Raw genomic sequence first — 18,280 nt, 5'->3', positions numbered from 1 at the left:
TGACCAGCTGAAGGATACAAAAAATTTCCCTTCTGGTTGCTTTACCTTTCAAGGAAAATTCCCTGAGCTGGTTGCCAAGCTTTCATCATGCCAGTGCACCTGGGTAGGGACAGGAAGGTCCAACTTCCAGCCACTGCAGGATTAGCTCAACTTGGGCCAGGGGATACCCCACCCTACACAGTTCATTTGCATCTGCCTTAATTACATGGCAATTAAACAAGAAAGTGGCTGGGATGTTTCTGAGAACAGCTGCACCTGAAAGCCTGTTTCAGTACTTTGTTCAAAAACTGCTTCAGTTTACTTTCTTGTTAAAAGTTCAATACAAACAACTTCCCCCCCCAAAAAAAACCAATTCAGCATCCACTGTACTTCAGATTTCTCAAAAAGGAAATACAACCTGTAATGGTCCATATTCATATGTCTTTGGTAAACTTATTAACCTGAGATCTTGCTAAGAGGTCTGCTAGGCAACATATAACATGGATTTTCTCCACATTCTTCCCTTTTCCTCCCATCCCATATACCCCCATTAACGGAGCATCTGCCATCAGTGTGCAAGAACCATACTGGAATGCAAATGTCCTGAGAGAAATTTTAAGCAACAACCATCCCCCAAACTCAGGAAGCACATTTTCATTTCTCACATTATCAAATTCACAACAAATCCGCCGTTCACTTCAAATACAGACCTTTGGAAAACAAAAGGGAACCTCTCAGATCCTAAAGGAGACAAATTCACGGCTGACAAGGGCTGCTTCGTGTTTTTACGCACCATGCTTCATGTCTGCAGCTTCTGATCTGGGATAAATCGACATGACACCAACCAATTTTGAGTCATGCAGGATTCGCAGAGCTCGAGTGCATTATGAACATCCCACAGAGAAGCTGTTTTGGTTTTGGACTGAATACACAATTAAGTAGAGCGGTTCTTAAAATACGCCCTTGAATGTCACCTTCAGGAGAGCTACAGGAAGTTAATCATAATGGGCATTTATCACTTTTTAGCCTGCTCTTCTAATCCCGAGTGCCTGGTCATGCTGAGTTTCCGCAGCGGTGTGCCTGCAGAGGAGGTTGCCTGAGCCAGAACCTACACTTAAGGCAGTGTAGTAGCTCTAAAGGAAGAGCTTCAACTTTATATAGCTTATAAATTACAGGATCTATATTTCATTTGGTTTTTCCTGTCGATGTTAACTCCCAAGCTGAGTAATCAAATACCAAACCGCCCAAATATACAAGCAAAACATACGAGTGTTGCCATTGAGAGATCAGAGCAGGCAACTTAAGAGTTAATCCTGGAGCAGTGTCCTCAAATAACCCTACGGTGGCTTGATATAACAGCTGAACATGCTGCCTCTAGTGCTTCCAGCTACTGCTATCAAACGCTCTGTAGCAACTTTCCCTGCTGTAGCCACTATCGCAGCCACTAGCACCGAAATGCAATTAAAGCTGGCATTTCCAGCCTCAGCCCAGTCCCCTGGGAGCTGCAACCTTTCCTCCTTGCAGCATTGCCGCACCCTGGCAGAGCCAAAGCGGCCCTAACGAGGGAAGGGCTGCGGAAATCATCCTGGCACTCATTAGGGACTCGGCAAAATTCTATCCTCAGGTACCAGCTGGCTCCTGAGCCCTCAATTTTCCTGTTAAATCTCAGGCCTGCCAATGCCGTGGACACAACCACTCGTGCAAACCAATTGTGTAAATTACAGCACCACGGCGGTAAATCCTCAGTTCCCCCTCTGTTGACATTTACACGGGCAATTTATCGCCTGCTAAAATTACCACTTCCCCCCCTCCAATACCAAAGGGATCCCTCCCTCCTCAGGGCGGAACGCTGCTGTGAGAACAGATGCCATCTTTCAGGCACCGAAAGCAGAGACTCAACTCCATTTTACATTACAAACCTCCTGATATGCAAATAACTCATGTTTTCAATGCCAATAACTATGTTTTGTCCCAACAATTATTTTTACTATTTACAGATCCATATTAAAGGTGCTGCTTTTTCTGCCCTTCTTGCTTTCAGACAAGGAGGGAGAAGAGGCATTTTTTAGCTTAATGCAACTACCTGGGAGCCTTTCCATTCAAATCTAACCTTGACAGATCATTTTGTTCCATCGTGGGGTTTTTTTGATACCTGCATGCCGCAGTCACGGCCCGTGACTACATCTGCCTGCAGCATGGACTGCTCTCCACCTACACACAAAAAAAGGTGATTTATTTAGGTGGGGAAGAAAATAGGTAAGTCCCCTATTATTAACTGGGTTTCCCCCTCAGAGCTGTAAACTGCCAGGGAGAGCATTGTCAGACCACCAGTTCAAACGTTTACAATTCTGTGAGTACATCTGTAACACCAGCAGCACGAGCTGCATGAACAGCAAAAAGGAAATCAGGCTGAGATAGTGAGCTATGACTGAAGCTGCTAATCCAAACAACACCGCCTGGTTATCTTAAATTCATCAGTTCAATATAGCACAAAGAGCCCCAGTAATAAAGTACTTTACAAGATGATCTAAGAAACCTCTTCTTTCATACAGCCATTTGTGGTCTGAATTTGCATATTTGTTCTATAAACAGAAAAAGACCGAAACTGAGCACAAAGCATTTTCAATGACTCTACGCTGCTTTTTGGAGCGATTGTTACTCTGAAAAGATTTGGAAAATCTTGGTTTTGCTTGCTTTAGTTCCATGAAAATCCATTATTTCAAATTATATCTGGGATATATCAAAGTCAAGTTCCTCTGCTGTGAGACTATCAGATTTCGGGATGAAATCCATCTGATTTCCACTCAGAACCTTGCTGAGACAGGCACACTCACATAATGGAATTAAACTTTCTTAGACCATTTTAAGTCTGAGCAAAACCCAACGGAGACATTCTTGTGTGATTTTGTCTAGCATCAAGCCACAACCTGTATGTTACATCCACAGATCATCGGTCTTCCTCACCAAAAAACAAGTCCTGAAGCTCCTGGCAAATACTCTTGTCTGCATCTCAGAAAGTATGACAGCCTGGGAATTCATAAGGCTTCCACTGTGATCTCTCCCATCAGCAAAGAATACGAGTTTCTCATATGAAAGGCTTGATGGTGGTGTTGAAAGATAGAGGGAGTGTATTCAAACAAGCAGGCTCCTGAATTTTCTATTCTGAGAACTATTATAACAGAATACCACTCCCAGCCTCTAGTTTACCTGACAACAGCACTGGGACAAGATTAAAATTTAATGTAAGTGGAAGAAACAAGGGCTTAGCACAGAGCCAGGACAAGAGTCAGGCCCCGTTTCACACATCCCCGTGGAGGATGTGCCCGTCCATCACCGAACACGCTCGTAACCTGAGAGAGCCGCAGAATCCTTGAATCATCAACTGTAGGAACAGCTCACTGCCTGAAATATGCCATCAAAACCCAGCTACTTCCACACGTAACAGAGAGGCACAGGGAAAAAGCCTCACCATTTTCTGAGAGCTCCATCTCAAACAACGTAGTTACAAGGGAAGAACCTCAACTTCACAGAGGTCCAACCTACAAAACTGCAAACATTTTACAGCTTGCCATGGTTAGCCTCCCTCACTTCAGGGTCAAGATTAATGTTAATAGCAAAACAATGCAGCTCCGTAATTATAAAAGGAAATTTAGAAAGCAGTTCCTTCCAGTACTTCAGATTCTGGAATTATTCCCCACCTTAATGAACGTTAGCTCTATACAATGTTGCATTTCCCCCAAAAGAAATGCTCTTCCTTCCTGCCACCTAAAAATTTGTCCTAAAACAACATTAGATTCTCTCTTACCCAGGGTTCAAGTAATATTCCTGCCATCAAAACACAAATAAAAAGCTTCCTCTAAGCCAAACTAAGTCCCCATCCTCCTAGACTTTAGGAGGCATAATTGGGCAAGTAGAGGACTCAGCCTAAATCTCACAGTTTAACTTACTTGCTTTTGTACCAGCTTTACAAGATGGAAGTAAAACCCCAATGACTCATTTCTACTGCCTGAACTTTTACATAACTATTTGCCTAGAAATGTAATGCTCCCGTATTTAAGAGGAGTAACTTCGCCATTTTAAAGTGAGAAATTCCTACCTAAGATGTAACACAGAATTGTCAAGGACAATGGAAGGAAAATTCCAGTAAACCAGATTTTTCGCCCCCCCCCCCAATTCTATGTTCATACAACTTGTAGATGTCTTAATAAAACTGGTCGTGTCCCATCAAGCCTAATTCTGTACTAGTGCCAGAACACTTTATTTGAAGATATTCAGCAGTAAGTTGTAATAGCTTTTTGCCCATCTTTTCCATGTGAGTACTACTGCTCACATCACCTGCCAGACTAAAAACACGATACTATTCCTCTGTGTTTCCTCAACTGATCACAACCCCTACTACCATCTGATTTTTTGACTGCTGGTTGTCAATGTCAACACATGAAGGACCAAAGCTCAACAATACACGCTGGCCCGCACCACAGACTTCCAAAGGACAGAATTTCAAGCATTCTCCCTTCTCACTTACACTGCCCACTGCTTGTTCCCACCAGGGCTCAAAGAAAAAGAGAAGAGAAAGCGTAACACACCTTACAGTGAACAGACCACAACAAGTGATGTCACACAGACTATGCAAACGGATCGATCTGCTACTCACTGTTCTGCTTAAGGACTGGACAAACTCATCATTAAAACAATCTGGTTCAAAGTCAGGCTGTAGTTATGCACAAAATCCAAGACAGAGCTCCACTTATTTAGCCTGGTGTTTTAAATCTTTTCAAAAAGCCTTTTTATGAGGTTTCTTTCTGCCAAGTGCATAACACGAGACAGAAAACTGAGTTAGTCACCACCTGAACGTAAAAACCTCTTTCACAGCAGCACAGTATCTTTAGCATCTCCCTTTTTTCTCCCAGCCGCACATTGTCTTCTACATTGATCTTAGGCTTTTAAGTTTGATTGATTAGGCTGGATGGCTGTACTACGGGCTTGTTTCAGCATTCGGGTTTCTCAAAGCAGAGGGGAACATCTGAAACCGTTCTCCATCAAAGACAGCGTATGCAGGAGGCAAACGGATTACACGTATGGGACAAAAAACCCTATCAGCTACTATAGGCTGATGCTGGAGGGTTCCAGGGTGTTCCTCGGTGGATCATCCCGTGCTGGATTGTGCCAGCAGCGCCAGGCAGGAGCGGGACAGCCCCTGTGGGACAGCCCGGGCCGACACGGCCCCGCAGTGCAGGACAAATACCTCCAAGGGGGGAAAAAACAGCCCAGAAACCGGCATCAGACCGACCTGGTTTTCCCTCGTCGTTTCAAAAAATCACAGAATCACCATTCAGGTTGGGAAAGACCCCTGACATCACCGAGCCCAACCCGTGACCCGAGAGCACCGTGCCAACCAGACCAGGGCACTCAGTGCCACGTTCAACCCGTCCTGAAACACCTCCAGGGATGGCGACCCCACCGCCTCCCTGGGCAGCACGTTCTGATGCCTAATCACCTTTCTGTGAAGAAATTACTCCTAGTGTCGAACCTCAACCTCCCCTGGTTTAGCTTAAGGCCATGTCCTCTCGTGCTGTCACTGTTTGCCTGGAGGAAGCGCCCGACCCTCACCTGGCTACACCCTCCTGTCAGGGGGTTGTAGAGAGCGACACGGTCTCCCCTGAGCCTCCTTTCCTCCAGACTAAACAAACCCAGCCCCCTCAGCCGCCCCGCACAGCACACGCGCTCCAGACCCTTCCCGGCTCTCCGGACTCGCTCCACGGGGAGCGCCGCACGGAGCCGCATCCCAGCATCCCTAACCCGGCGGGGCAGGAACCCCCACCCACCCCAGTTTTCCAGGCTCCCTTCGAGGGGCCGGTGGGGGGGGAGCGGAAACTTCCTCAATTAAGGGCAGGCGAGGTCCGCCGGGCTCCCGCAGGCTCTGAGCGGCGCGCGCCATGGCGGCTGCCCTCCCTCTCCCTCCTTCCCTGCCCTCCCTCCGCTTCCCGAGCCGCGGTCTTGCGCGCTCGGCCCGGCGGGCGCAAGCGCGCGCTGCCTCGTGCACTCCTGCCGCCGCGCGCCGCGAGGGGAGGAGGGCGATGCGATGCGATGCGGCCCCGCACCCGCCGCGACACCCCGCCCCGCCGCGCTCACCCACTGCTCCGGTAGCCCAGGATCGCGATCTTGCGGGACTTGGACGGCGGCTATCTTCTCCCCCGCACAGCCCCGAACCACACAAGGGCGCTTAGGCTGCGGCTCTGCGGGAGGAGGGAGCGAGGCGGCAGGCGTCGGCGCAGTCGGCGGCGGCAGGGGCTGTGGCGTGGTCCCGGGGCGCGGCGCCAGCGACATGCGCGCGGGTGGCGGCGGAAGCGGACCGGACGCGCGCGGCGGACGCGCGGCGCTGCAGCGGCGGCGCCCGCACCACGTGATCTCCTTCCACCAGCGCGTGCCCGCAGCGCCGGTCCCCCGCGCCACGCACGCTTTGCGCGCTCACGGGGAACGGACGCGCGCGTCAACGCGCGCGGACGCACCGCCGGGGCGTCGCCCCCCTCCAGCGCCCGCTCCATTTGGTGGCTGCGTCGGCGGCTGTCGCGCCGGCGCGCGCGGCATTGGCCGGGGCGCGGTTGACGGACGGCTGGGAGGGGGCAGGGGCGGAAGGGGATGGGGGCGGAGCGGGCGGGCCAAGGGCGACGCGGGACGCGGGGGGGAGTAGAGGGGGGGAGCGCGCTGAGGGCCCTTTGCGCGCGCCGTGCGCGCGCGCGCGCGAGGCGGTTGTGCGTCCTGCGCTCCGGCCGCCCCTCGGAGCGGCCCCAAACCCAAACCTGTGTCGGTCCTTATCCCCATCCCTGTGCCTCTCCCCGTTCCCATGCCTGTGCCCATCTCTGTCCCCATTCCTATCTCCGTCCCTATCCCTGTGCCTGTCCCAGTCCTCGTTCCCCTTCCCGTCCCTATCCCCATCCCTATCGCTGTCCCCATCCCTGTCCCTACCTCTGTGCTTGTCCTCATCGTAGCCCCGTCCCCATCCCTGTCCCCGTCCTTATCGCAATCCCGTCCCCATCCCAACCACATCCCCATCCCCATCCCTATCCCTGTCCCAGTTCCCGTCCTCATCCCTATCCCCGTCCCCGTCCCCTTCCCTATCCCTGTCCACATCCCCTTTCCCATTCCTGTCCCCGTCCCCATTCCCATCCTTGTCCTTGTCCTTTTCCCGTCCCATCCCTATCCCTGTCCTTATCCCCGTCCCATCGCCGTCCCCATCGCTGACCCCGCCCCATTCCAATTCCCGTCCCAATCCAGTCCCCATCCCTATCCTCAACTCTATCCCTGTCCCCATCCCCGTTCCCATTACCGTCCCCATCCCCGACCCCGTCCTCATCTCCATCCCAGTCCCGTCCTCATCCCTGTGCCTGTCCCCATGCCGACCCCGTCCTCATCCTTGTCCCCGTCCCTATCCCCATCCCTGTCCCCATCCTAGGGGACTCCTCTCCCGGCAATGGGATCAGGCGCTGCTCCTCCGTGCGCTTCGTTTCCCGGAGCCCCGCGGGCTCCAAGGATGCCGCCCGTCCCGGGAAGGGTGGCTCCCCATCCCGGGATTTGGCGTTTGTTTAAAACCATTGCGGTGCCTCCACAAAGCGTTCCCTGTGCACGCAGAGAATTTTGGGGGAACCATGTAATCCCAGCATAGATAAAGTGCTGGGAATGGCATATAAGGGAGGGGGGAGGAGGTGTTTGGGGGTTTGGGAGTGGTTGGTTAACTGTGAGATCCAAGCAGCAGAGAGTTTTTCACTTTGAAAAGAGGTGACTGTAGCACTTAATGGATGTAGAATTTACGGGAGAAAGACACAGTGAACGGTGAAGTTGTCTCTTCCTCCCTCTGCTTCTGATTTTGAACACTTTTGGTAAAAATCCACCCTTTCCACATTTTCTTGAAAAATGAACAATAGTTAGAAGTAATTTTCTTTATAGGCAGCTTCTCCTTTTTGGGGTACAGTGTACTTAACATGCAACTATACCAGGGTACAGCTAAAACAGCCTAACAGCTGGATGATGTTCAGGGAGGTGGATTGGCTTCTCCGTGATCCTAACCACCCATTCCCAGTACTAGTGTTCTCATCTAACCTGCTGAGAGGGCAGGGAACTAAAGCAAAAGAAAGCCATTTGTACACAAAAGTGACTTGCTTCTGAAGGATCATACAGGCTTTTAGGAGATACCTACATTTTTTGGGATAGCCTAATTATACCCTTCATGTCCTGGATTATGGGGTTTTACAGGATAAGTGCTGGTAACCTGTGAGACAGCAGGGATAACAGCCTTCAGTGAATAGGGACATGATGGAAGGATAGTTATTTCATGAGAAAACATGGGGTTTATGTACTTTGTCAGTGATGTCTGCAGTGGATGTAACTCTGTGTGCTCCTTCTCCGTGTCCAGCCTCTCTGCAGTAGATTCCCACTTCATCACAGACCTAGAGCATCCCACCATAGGGATTGCTGCAATCCCATGATATAGTGGGATTTGGTGGGCCAGCAGAAAAAGAGTAGCCTATGGAAATCCAGCTTTTGTGAACAGGGGTACTGTTCAAAGCTCTCCAGGAGGTGCAGAGGGAAAGCCCTGCCTGATGTACATCACCACATCCCTTTTTGCTTTGTGTGTTTTAAAAGACAGAAGTGTTTATAAAGGACAAGAATTGCAGCAGCCATAATCCTGCAGGACCATCCCTTGTGTAGCCCTGCAGCTGTGCCATCATCTTTGCACTCACTCCCTCTGGAATGTGGGTCCAAAATTTGGGCTATTTCCTGAGCCAGAGGACTGAGAGAACTGAGATAAGAATTACATTCCAATAACATACATGGATTTGGAAAAATAGGTGAAGATTGTAGTAGTTCCATCTCCTTACAGTTATTACTTGCCTGTAGTATTTTGGCACTGTGCATTTTACTCTGGTGAAACATAATTTGCATTTTCAGAATATACATTCATACCCCTCCATGCTGGTGAGCATCAGTATTTTTTTTTGTTTGTAAGAGTTTCTGGTTTTGCTTCTTCCATGATACCCCACCCCACTTCTTTGGATGAGGTCTCTCCCCTTACTCTCTTTTTCTTATCCCATTCACCTTTTGGACCCTTGTCTATTTATCCATCTTGTGTCTGTTAACCTGCACCTGCTCCCTCTGTGTTCATTTGGCGGAGTTCACTACTGCAGGGTTTCCACTCCCCCTGCCTTTATTGGCTTTATTTCTTGCCTCAGATTGCAATGGAGTTGTCTCACCTTAGGATAACGCCTTGCTTTTCAGCCTGTGCTGCAGCAGGAACACAGAACTCATCCTTTCTGGGCATGGGTTTGTTTTAAATTTGAAGACAACCTTTTAACTTTCTTTTCTTCCACTGTTTCTTTGCAAGGAATTGGCTAACAATCCTTACTCCATCAGAATCACGCAAATGCTTTGTTCTATCTTGACTGTGACACTCAAATACAGGCAAATATAGAGTTTTCAGGGAACTGGTTTGTTTTTCCATGCTCTAGGACTGGGTGACACTGCTGATGGCCTTTGGGAGCACTCTGGGACACAGCTACTCAAGCAGCAGCTTAAGCAAAGACGAGAGGATCTGGATCATAGTAAGGCTGTCGTTGCATTTCTCCTGCCCAGGTGAAGCTTAAACAATTCCTGGAGTGCTCTGGTGCAGAGGGAGAGTGCACCTGTGGCTGAGAATGTCTAATCCAGGTATTGTGCATTATTTGAACTCTTACTGTTTATATATTTAGGGCTGAGCAACCTCACACACTAAGTGGCCCTTTGCTAAAATTCCCTCCCCCTATAACAATCCAAGTGTGATGTTCAGGCTCTGTTTTCCCAGTGCAGCATTCCATAGCATCAGGACCATTAGGGATTAGGTCTTTCACCTGTACATTCCCTGGTCCTGCTGTAGCCTCTTCATGCCTGTAGTGTTTGCAAGTTGTGTGAACTACAAAGGAGTTCAGAGAACTTTGGGACAAAGTGACGTGTGCTGTGCACTGCCTGCACTCCAGGCCTTTACCAGATACTCCTTCAAATCAAACATAGCCTTTGGATCAGTTCAGATGATAAATGGCATTAATGTTGTTGTAAATGAGCCAACAATATGGTCAGTGAATGCAACACATCAGGTATGGCCACGGGTCTGAAAGAGGAGATACCACAAGGGAGAACTGCAAGAACCGTCTGCAGGAACAAGGTGTTGAGGGAGGCTGGAAAAAAGGAACATGACTTTCTTTTGTTTCCTATGTCTGCTGTTCCATGATGGAGGAAAAACCACGATGAACTTCATGTAGCAAACGTAACTCAACAGTCAAGTATTTTTATGCTAATCCAGTACGTGCAAACCCACAAACACCCAGCTACTCATCTCCCAAATGCAGAACAGCTCTGACTTGTACCTTCAATTCCTGTAACAGCAATTATCAGCACAATTACCTACTCTGTCCTTCAGCAAACCAGGACCTTCACGAGGAGGTTTTTTGAAGTGTGTCCAGTGTTTGCGCTGGGCGTGCTCCCACAGGCTCAGCACAGCCCTTGCGGCCAGCAGAGGTTACAAAGTACATTCAGTCCAGCCTTACACTTGTTCCTGCCCCTCCTGCCTTTTCCATCACCATACTTTCCAACATTCAGATGGAAACACTGGCAAAATGTTAGTAGAAGCAAATTAAGGAACAAATTCAGTTCACAGGGGCTACTGACACTGATGCCGTGCAGGTCCTGGTGTGCAGCTGGCAGGAACACGTTCCATACTTTCTGAAGGAATGAGTTTGATGTATGAGTACAGGTCACCTTTTCCCATTCACTTCAGCAGGAACAGGTCTGACTGCAAGCACCAGAAAACAAATGGGTACTAAGAAAGTGACTTTCAAAACCACATTTAAATTAAGACCTGAAGAGCAAAGAGCAGTGTCTGCAGAACATTCTTTTTGCATAAATACATTATGTGGGTACAAGGGTAATATTAAATTATTCAGAATGGCATTTTCCTCTGGAAATTACCCTTAATAAGTGTTCAATATGGGTGAAAGTTCACAGATACTTTGGAAGTAAACTGGTTATTCTAAAGCTGACTGGAGAGCTCAGTGTGAGCAGTTACAGAGCCTGCCGTGAGACAGGATTAAACACACGTGGTGTCACTGCTACTTGGACCAAAACTCCAACTTACCCTATGGTCCCTCTGAAAATGGCAAGGAGTGTTCTCAGTGTGCAGTCTTGGAACCACTTCAGTCAGATTCCTCCTGTCTGCCATGAGGACAAGAGCTCAGGCCTCGCAAAGAGAGGCTGGTTCTTTCTGTGTTACCCAAACGTTCCCAGCAGAACAGTATCCCTTAGAAAAAGGAGATGAATAGGCCTCGGATACACAATGATTGGAGTTCAGTTCAGTAAATAGCAAATATTGTCTGATCTTGGACCTTTTAACTGAAGCATTACAGAAGTATAACAGGAAAATGTTTTTGTCAGTCAAGTGATCAATGCCAACAAAGGGTCATTTTTCCTCAGTTATTTCAGAGCATCTCTAGATACTGAAAAATACTGAGGGCTGAAGTCTACTAAGAAACATTTTCTTACACCTAAAGAGTTAAAAATATCCAGAGTAGGTAAAAACCCTTCCCAGACCAAGGAGCCCTTCAGAATAATTGTCTTTCACAAACAGTTCTTGCTGGGCAAGGATATGGACAGGGAAGCACAGGAATCGATGATGTGTTTTACAGTTCTGCTGGTTAAAATAGAATCTATTTCTTCATCTGCCCTATTGAACAGGCTTTCAGGAGTCATGGGGGACAGTTCTGCCACCTCCATCTGCAGCATGGTCCTGTCTGTGGAAAGCAAGGGAGCACCTGGAGCAGTTGCAGTGGTCTCAGATCTATAGGTACTGCTTGCTGCCTGTCCAGAGGGAAAAATGTGCAAGAACTGGAGTTTAATGACATTTTATTAACTCTTTTCCATGGCTGGGGCCTCTCACAAGCCACGTGAAGAGTCCTGGACCGAAGCTTTAGTTGCGCTGTCCCTTTAATCTGGAATATGCAGCAGCACTGCTGAGTCACCCCTCCTTTCTCTACCCTCATTTACTTACTCCTGCCCCTCCCTTATGCTGGAACAAGCATTTCTCTACTTCTGCAGAAAACTGATCTGTATTAAAAACGACACGTTTTCTTTAGCTGTGTTTACTGCATCAGCACCAGCACTTGTGCCAGGACAAGCCGAGTGCCTTTTTGATGGCACCGCTGTTTGTTGGTGCTTGTGGGGTCACACTGCGGTTCTGCTCCTCACAAATCCACAGTTCAGCTCCGAATCCCAGAAGGTAAGGGTGGAAATTCTCCAAGCACGGTTTTGTGTCACCGAGGAGGCTGATGTCCGTAATTTTGCTAGTCCTGTGTCCACAAGGTGCCAACAGCACTACTTGTGATAATGTTACAATAAGAAGTCTGTACATGTTTGTCTGAAAACTGCAAATTCATTCTGGCTTTCTGCTTACTGCTGCATGCAAAGCTGCCTGTGTGGAACAGGGCCAGAAGACTCTGTGCTACAAAATACATAAAAACAAGTACTTACCAGCTGTTCAACCCTTATCTTCAAAAATACCATGAATACAGGGCTGAAGAATATGCTCATGCAAATAAGTGATAGAGAGATCTCACGATCCATTTAGGCAACTCCCTGCCATCCCAGCTCCCAGAGGATGCTACAGTGCCTGTGCTGGGGCTGTATCCTGGCTTTTTACATGGTTTGTGTGGCGTTTGCAGGGAGCCCTGCTGCCCACTTACCCTTAATCAGTTATCTACCACAAATTATCCCCTCCACACACCCTAGGAAGAATGAGAGCCACTATTTTTAGTACCAATCACTCCATCTCTCACACAAGGATAATCAGAGATGTGCTGATGTCAGCTCTGATGGCAGCAACCACAGCACCAGACCCCGAGGTCGCTGCTCTTGGGCCAAAGCAGCTATTCCAATTCAGTACCATCAGGAATTGCAGGGAACAGAGTCAATATTTACCCAGTCAGAAAAGGTGCTGGAAGAGACTTGACAATGTTTTTCACAGAGAAAGAAAGTGAGATAAAGTCTAAGCGAACAGTTTCCATTGTGTACTACAGGAGTGTTTTTAGACATGAAAGGTACCTGCAAGAAGAAAATTTTCACATTTAATTCAAAATTAAAGTTCTTATAGGAAAGGGGAATTGTTCTAAAGAAAGAGTTTTTCATTACTATTAAAACCCTCACATTTTATAAGCAAACTGAAAACAGTTCACCTTTTACCTCAATGTTTATAAATGGAAAAATAATGGGTCCATTTACTGCATTATTCCATTGCAGTATTCAGGGTGGAAACACAGTACAAAAGTCCTGCCTGCATTACTCCATTAGCATAAACCAACTTTAAAGTCCAGGGAAAATAGGAGTGCCTCTAATAGTTTACACTAATCAAAATGCACGTACATTTACACATGTGAAAGAACTTGGCACGAACTGCTAAAACCAAACTGTTGTTGTAGGGTTTAATTTCTTCCATCTACAAGAATCTACAGTTATAAAAGTCTCATCTTCAAACTTTACAGTACATTTACATTAGCAAATACCCCACAGCTCTCCTCATTCCTCCGCTTCTGTACAGATCATATACAATAAAAAGTTTCGGGTTTTTGTTGTACAAACATCATTTTACACTTTAATACAGATGAAAATATTGTCCTCTGGCACCTCATTTCCTCCGTGGTGCCTGTGTATGACAGTACAGATCACTTTCAATCCATGCTTCTGAAATCCTCAGCTCAAGTAACACGGACTGATCAACAGGCCACAGCTTCTGCAACTCTGAAGTTTTAAATAATGAGAAAAATCTCCCACTTGTTTGTATAACAATCAACAGTTTATTAATGGATATGGTGAAATTTTAGCTATCCACCAAAGATGTGTAAAAAATTTCCATGAAAGTAAAAATAAATAAAGCTGTTTTTAAATCAGTCTTGTTTTACATTTCAGTTCAGAATGCAACATTGAACACAAAACTGTCATTGAAGTTTTAAAGAAGTCTACCGATACCCAAATTACAGCTTTTATGACAAATCTAATGAGAACTGAAACTGATTTGGTTTTAGGTTTAAAGACTTTCACATTCAAATACAGTGTCTCGTTTAGCACAACACTTCCTTTGACAGTGATGGGCAACAGTGATGACATATTGCTGTATTTTGACATAAGGCACTATGATATGAATATGCCATACACTTGCCTTATGCCACATATATCCATTGCTGACCAGTGACTTCTGTCAAATACAAAATGAAAAAGTTTCAGAATACAGTGCATTTTAATGAAGGACATCATGTGAAGTCTTCCAGCAAATGTTTTGAAGACATTTTGAAATAACGAGCCTACATTTTAACATAAGCTTTTGTCATGCTGCTTTTTTTTTTTTTTGCGACATCACTGGGGGAAGAGACTCATCATCCGTCACTAAGTCCCAATACACATTCTCAACCATCCTGCTCTGTTCTATTGCAGTCACTGCTCTTGAGACAAACTTGACCCAGAAACTTTGTTCAAGTTCTCCTACAAACATGTACATTCACAGCAGTCATTCGCTCTCGTTCTCCTTCTGTTTGGCACCTGTGAACAGAAGAGGAAAGCAGGTGTGACTTCCTTTGGCTCATAGCATGGGGCTTATGGAAAAGCACTGCTCATCCCAAATGCTGGAACTTTCCATGTCACCAAAATCTTAAGCCTGTATGTACCATTCATAAAGAATATACTGCAGGATTGCTGAATGCCAACACGAAACAGAGCCACGAAGGCCTTCTGACCATCATTCCTTCTGACTTCACTGGTAAGTCCAAGTAACTCTTCTGGGAGGTGACTCCAAGTGCATTTGAAGACTCTTCCCAGCACAAAAAAAAGTAGTTTAAAACCCCCCAAAGAAAAAGCCACAGCCCAAACCTGTCCCTCAGCTTGGAGCCAAGCTTATCACCATAATAGCCCTAAAAAATGAAGCCCTGCTTGAGCATAAACTGTATAACAATTCAGTTTGAGTACACTGTGTTGATGGGCCCATTTTTCCTGGCTCAGAGGCAGATTTTGCTGACAGCAGGGATCCAGGAGACCTGTTCAGCAGGAATGTACAGCACCTCACCTCTTCCCCAGGTACTCAAACCATGCTGGGCAATGACTGAACCCCATGGTGAGCTTGGCTTCAGCATCCAACTCTAGAGAGCAAGAATTTCTTGCCAGCAACTTGGAGTTGCTACTTGTAATGTATAATCAAACACTGAAAGATTCATTAAATACATCCAGTTTTCACATCACAACTGGTAATTTTTTTTCCCTAACATAGGCTGGTCTAAATTCCTGCCAGCCAATAAATTTTCCTTTCCAGTCTCTGAAGAGAAATTAACACTTTTAGGGCATGATTTATCAGGTATGCTTACACATCCACTTTAAGAGCTAAATCACACTCCAAACTCTAAAAACTAGATTTACATTGCACACATCCCCTCTTCATGAGACACATCACAGTCTAAAATTGGGCAGCTGCCTGTGGAAATGCAATCTAATGCCTACCTGCTCCCAAAAAATGCCTTCCCTAACCTCATCTCTTCCATGGCATAACCCTGCCCTCTCTGTTGTTCTAACCCCTGTGCAGTACCCCCATACCAGACTGTTCTGTGAGCCAGCTCAGGGTGCCAAGCTGACAAAACTGCAGCTTTTTTTGCTGGCTCAGTTTCCTGTTGGATCAATGAGTCACAGCAGCTCACAGAGATCTCAGAGTGTGGTGCTGCCACCTGTTAACACCAGCAGTGCACAGCCCACAGTCTGGGAGCAGGAACTGTCCTTTTCAATTAACTACAGAGCACTTCTACATCAGTTCAGAGTTGCCATGTAGGTGTCCATGTAATTCCAGTATAACAAAGCTCCTTGTTTGTCAATAACCAGATGCATCTTTTCTGCCTAATTTTTGCTCTAATTAAGTTTGACTCTCCTTGGATCCTTCTGCCCTCCAGTCATGGAGGAAACTCCCTTCTCTGCCTGGAGAGACACCAGCTGCCTGTCTTTATATCTCCCTCTTGGAGAGACAGACACCCCTCCATTCTCTCTCTAGGACATGATTCCATTTGATCCAGACCTTTGGGCTGATTTCTCATCCTCAGCAGTACCTTCCACAGAGAGCTGGGTTACTTGCTCTCCGAGGTTATTAAAAGAAAGCAAATGCACTGACATAATACCTCCAGCAGTGTAAGTAATTACTTCTTTTCAGAGGAAAAATCTTACTATTTAACAAGCTACATTAGCTTTTTTTTTTTTAAACCTACAGAGAAAAAACACTTTAACATAATTATGTTATCTACCAGGGCAGATAAGAAATCCCAGTTAAGCTCACATTCAGACTTTCTTATTTGGAGGACACATACAGCTCCATTTATTTAGTCTGATTTTTTTTTTTTGAACCAAAATGGTAATCCTCAAGACATTTTTTGTCTTCCTCACAAAGCCAAAAGATGGCTCTGCTTTAGTTCTTGTGACACTGAAGTCATTATGTGGCCAAAGTGAAGTTACAATTAAAACATAAAGCAGGTTAGGAACTCGGGCAAAACTTAAAACCAAACCCAAACAAAAACCAACTAAATGAGGCCCCCCTCTGAACCAAGATAAAAGTAGCAGAAATAAACCTGTATCTCTGCCCCAAGTTGAGCCAACCAAACCACCCAGCACAGCTGGACAACTGAAGGGCTCTGAGGGGGTGTTTTTGCAGACTTCATGGAAAACACGGCTGCATCCACACAAGGAGCACTTGGCCAGAGTACAGAAGCTGAGGAAGGTGGGGAAGGCACCCTGTTGAAGATATTGTCTGTATCATGGAATCATGGAATCACAGAACAGTCTGGGTTGGGAAGGGCCTTAAATATCATCCAGTTCCAACCCCCTGCCATGGGCAGAGACACCTTCCACTAGACCATGCTGCTCAGAGCCCCATCCAACCTGGCCTCGAACACTTCCATGGACAGAGCATCCACAGCTTCTGTGGGAAACCTGTGCCAGGGCCTCACCACACTCACAGTAAAGAATTTCTTCCTAATGTATTTCAACTTCATCCTACTAAAACATTAATCAAGACCTTTTTTTTTTTCCTCTAGAAAGACGATACATGAACAACAGGGACATTCATAAAGCTTCTGCATGCCATCCTCAGTGAGCAGGAGACTGACAGTTAATACTTTGTCAGCTTTTTCCTGAAGAGAAATCATTAATGTATTTAAGAACTATGACACAAGAGTTACAGAAGTTGAAGATCAATGTCTTCGTCAAATAAATTAAAGCCAGCGGGGTGTACACACTACCAAAGCCTTGTGGCAAAGGTCAGAGGGCAGATAGATCCATACCTGCAGGTGTGAGTACCAAAGCCTGTAGGATGTCAGAAAGGGAGATGATACCCACAATGCTATCGGCTTCATTCACTACCACCAGACGATGAACCTGCCAGCAGGGAAGAGAGCTTGAGATACATGTACCTGACTTAAAGTAATAGCCAAAGCAAAGAAAAAAAAACCAAAAAAAACCCAAACAAAACAACAACAACAACAACAAAACAATCAACCAACCAAACAAAAACAAACAAACAAAAAAACCCCTCTAAAGTAAAGCAGTACGAAGACAAGTAGAAAAAAAACAACTCCAAATGGTTCAAAATGTTAGCAATACCAATTCCTTTCCTTCATGGCAATTCAAACATACTTGCCCTACATAAATGAAAACAGTGCATGTTTAAAAAGCACACAGCTGTATCACATGGAAACAAAATCAGATAAACTGACAGGTAAGTCAAGATCTAGGTCTTGAAAACACTTCTGCTCTCAAAAAGTGGCACTCTCATCAAGCACTTTTCCCCAGTTTACAGGCTTTGCCCAACTCAGCCTGTGATCTCAAAAAATAAGATACAGTAATAAAATGAGGCTTCCTTCTGAAAAATAGTTTCTGTCTTTCTCAGTAGAGAGAGGCACAGCACTAAAATTTGTTGTATTTTGACATGTCTGAGTTGGTTTAAACTTAACTTTTCTCATAGGGCTACACAATTGAAACTGAGAGCCAGACTGGTTTTAAAGGAATTTATTTTCAACGGATTGTGACAAAACTTCTGTCCCAACTGTAGGGAAAGTAGGTGGATACTCCTGTATCCTGAGGCTTATCCTGAGAACAGGCCACAGCAGTGAAAGGCCACTGCAGAACCAGGAGAGTGCCCTAATTCCAGTCCTGGCACCAGAGCCTGCTGCAACTGGGCACGGGGTTGTACAACCTGAACATCACAGCTGAA

The 18,280-nt window shown here is 46.2% G+C and overlaps 2 protein-coding genes across 2 annotated transcripts in view; both read right to left on the bottom strand.

Annotated features, from left to right (window-relative positions):
• RHEB (Ras homolog, mTORC1 binding) overlaps window positions 1-6,306 on the bottom strand; it is a 38,555-nt gene extending 32,249 nt beyond the window's left edge. The window contains exons 1-2 of the mRNA XM_029957800.1: window positions 6,291-6,306; window positions 6,112-6,201 (exon numbers count right to left, since the gene is read on the bottom strand). Of these exons, the coding sequence (XP_029813660.1) occupies window positions 6,112-6,201; window positions 6,291-6,306 (106 nt within the window). The remainder of the gene's footprint in view (window positions 1-6,111; window positions 6,202-6,290) is intronic.
• Window positions 6,307-13,461: 7,155 nt separating this feature from the next.
• Window positions 13,462-18,280, bottom strand: part of PRKAG2 (protein kinase AMP-activated non-catalytic subunit gamma 2) — a 210,094-nt gene continuing 205,275 nt past the window's right edge. Inside the window, exons 16-17 of the mRNA XM_025894537.2 lie at window positions 17,352-17,445; window positions 13,462-14,586 (exon numbers count right to left, since the gene is read on the bottom strand). Coding sequence (XP_025750322.1) covers window positions 14,555-14,586; window positions 17,352-17,445 — 126 coding nt within the window. The 3' untranslated portion in view covers window positions 13,462-14,554. The remainder of the gene's footprint in view (window positions 14,587-17,351; window positions 17,446-18,280) is intronic.

The sequence above is a fragment of the Manacus vitellinus genome, unplaced genomic scaffold (assembly GCF_001715985.3).
Source record: "Manacus vitellinus isolate BGI_N305 unplaced genomic scaffold, ASM171598v3 scaffold_12_pilon, whole genome shotgun sequence".
Taxonomy (NCBI): domain Eukaryota; kingdom Metazoa; phylum Chordata; class Aves; order Passeriformes; family Pipridae; genus Manacus; species Manacus vitellinus.
The sequence above is the reverse complement of the archived record's forward strand: the minus strand, read 5'-3'. Positions and strand labels throughout refer to the sequence as shown.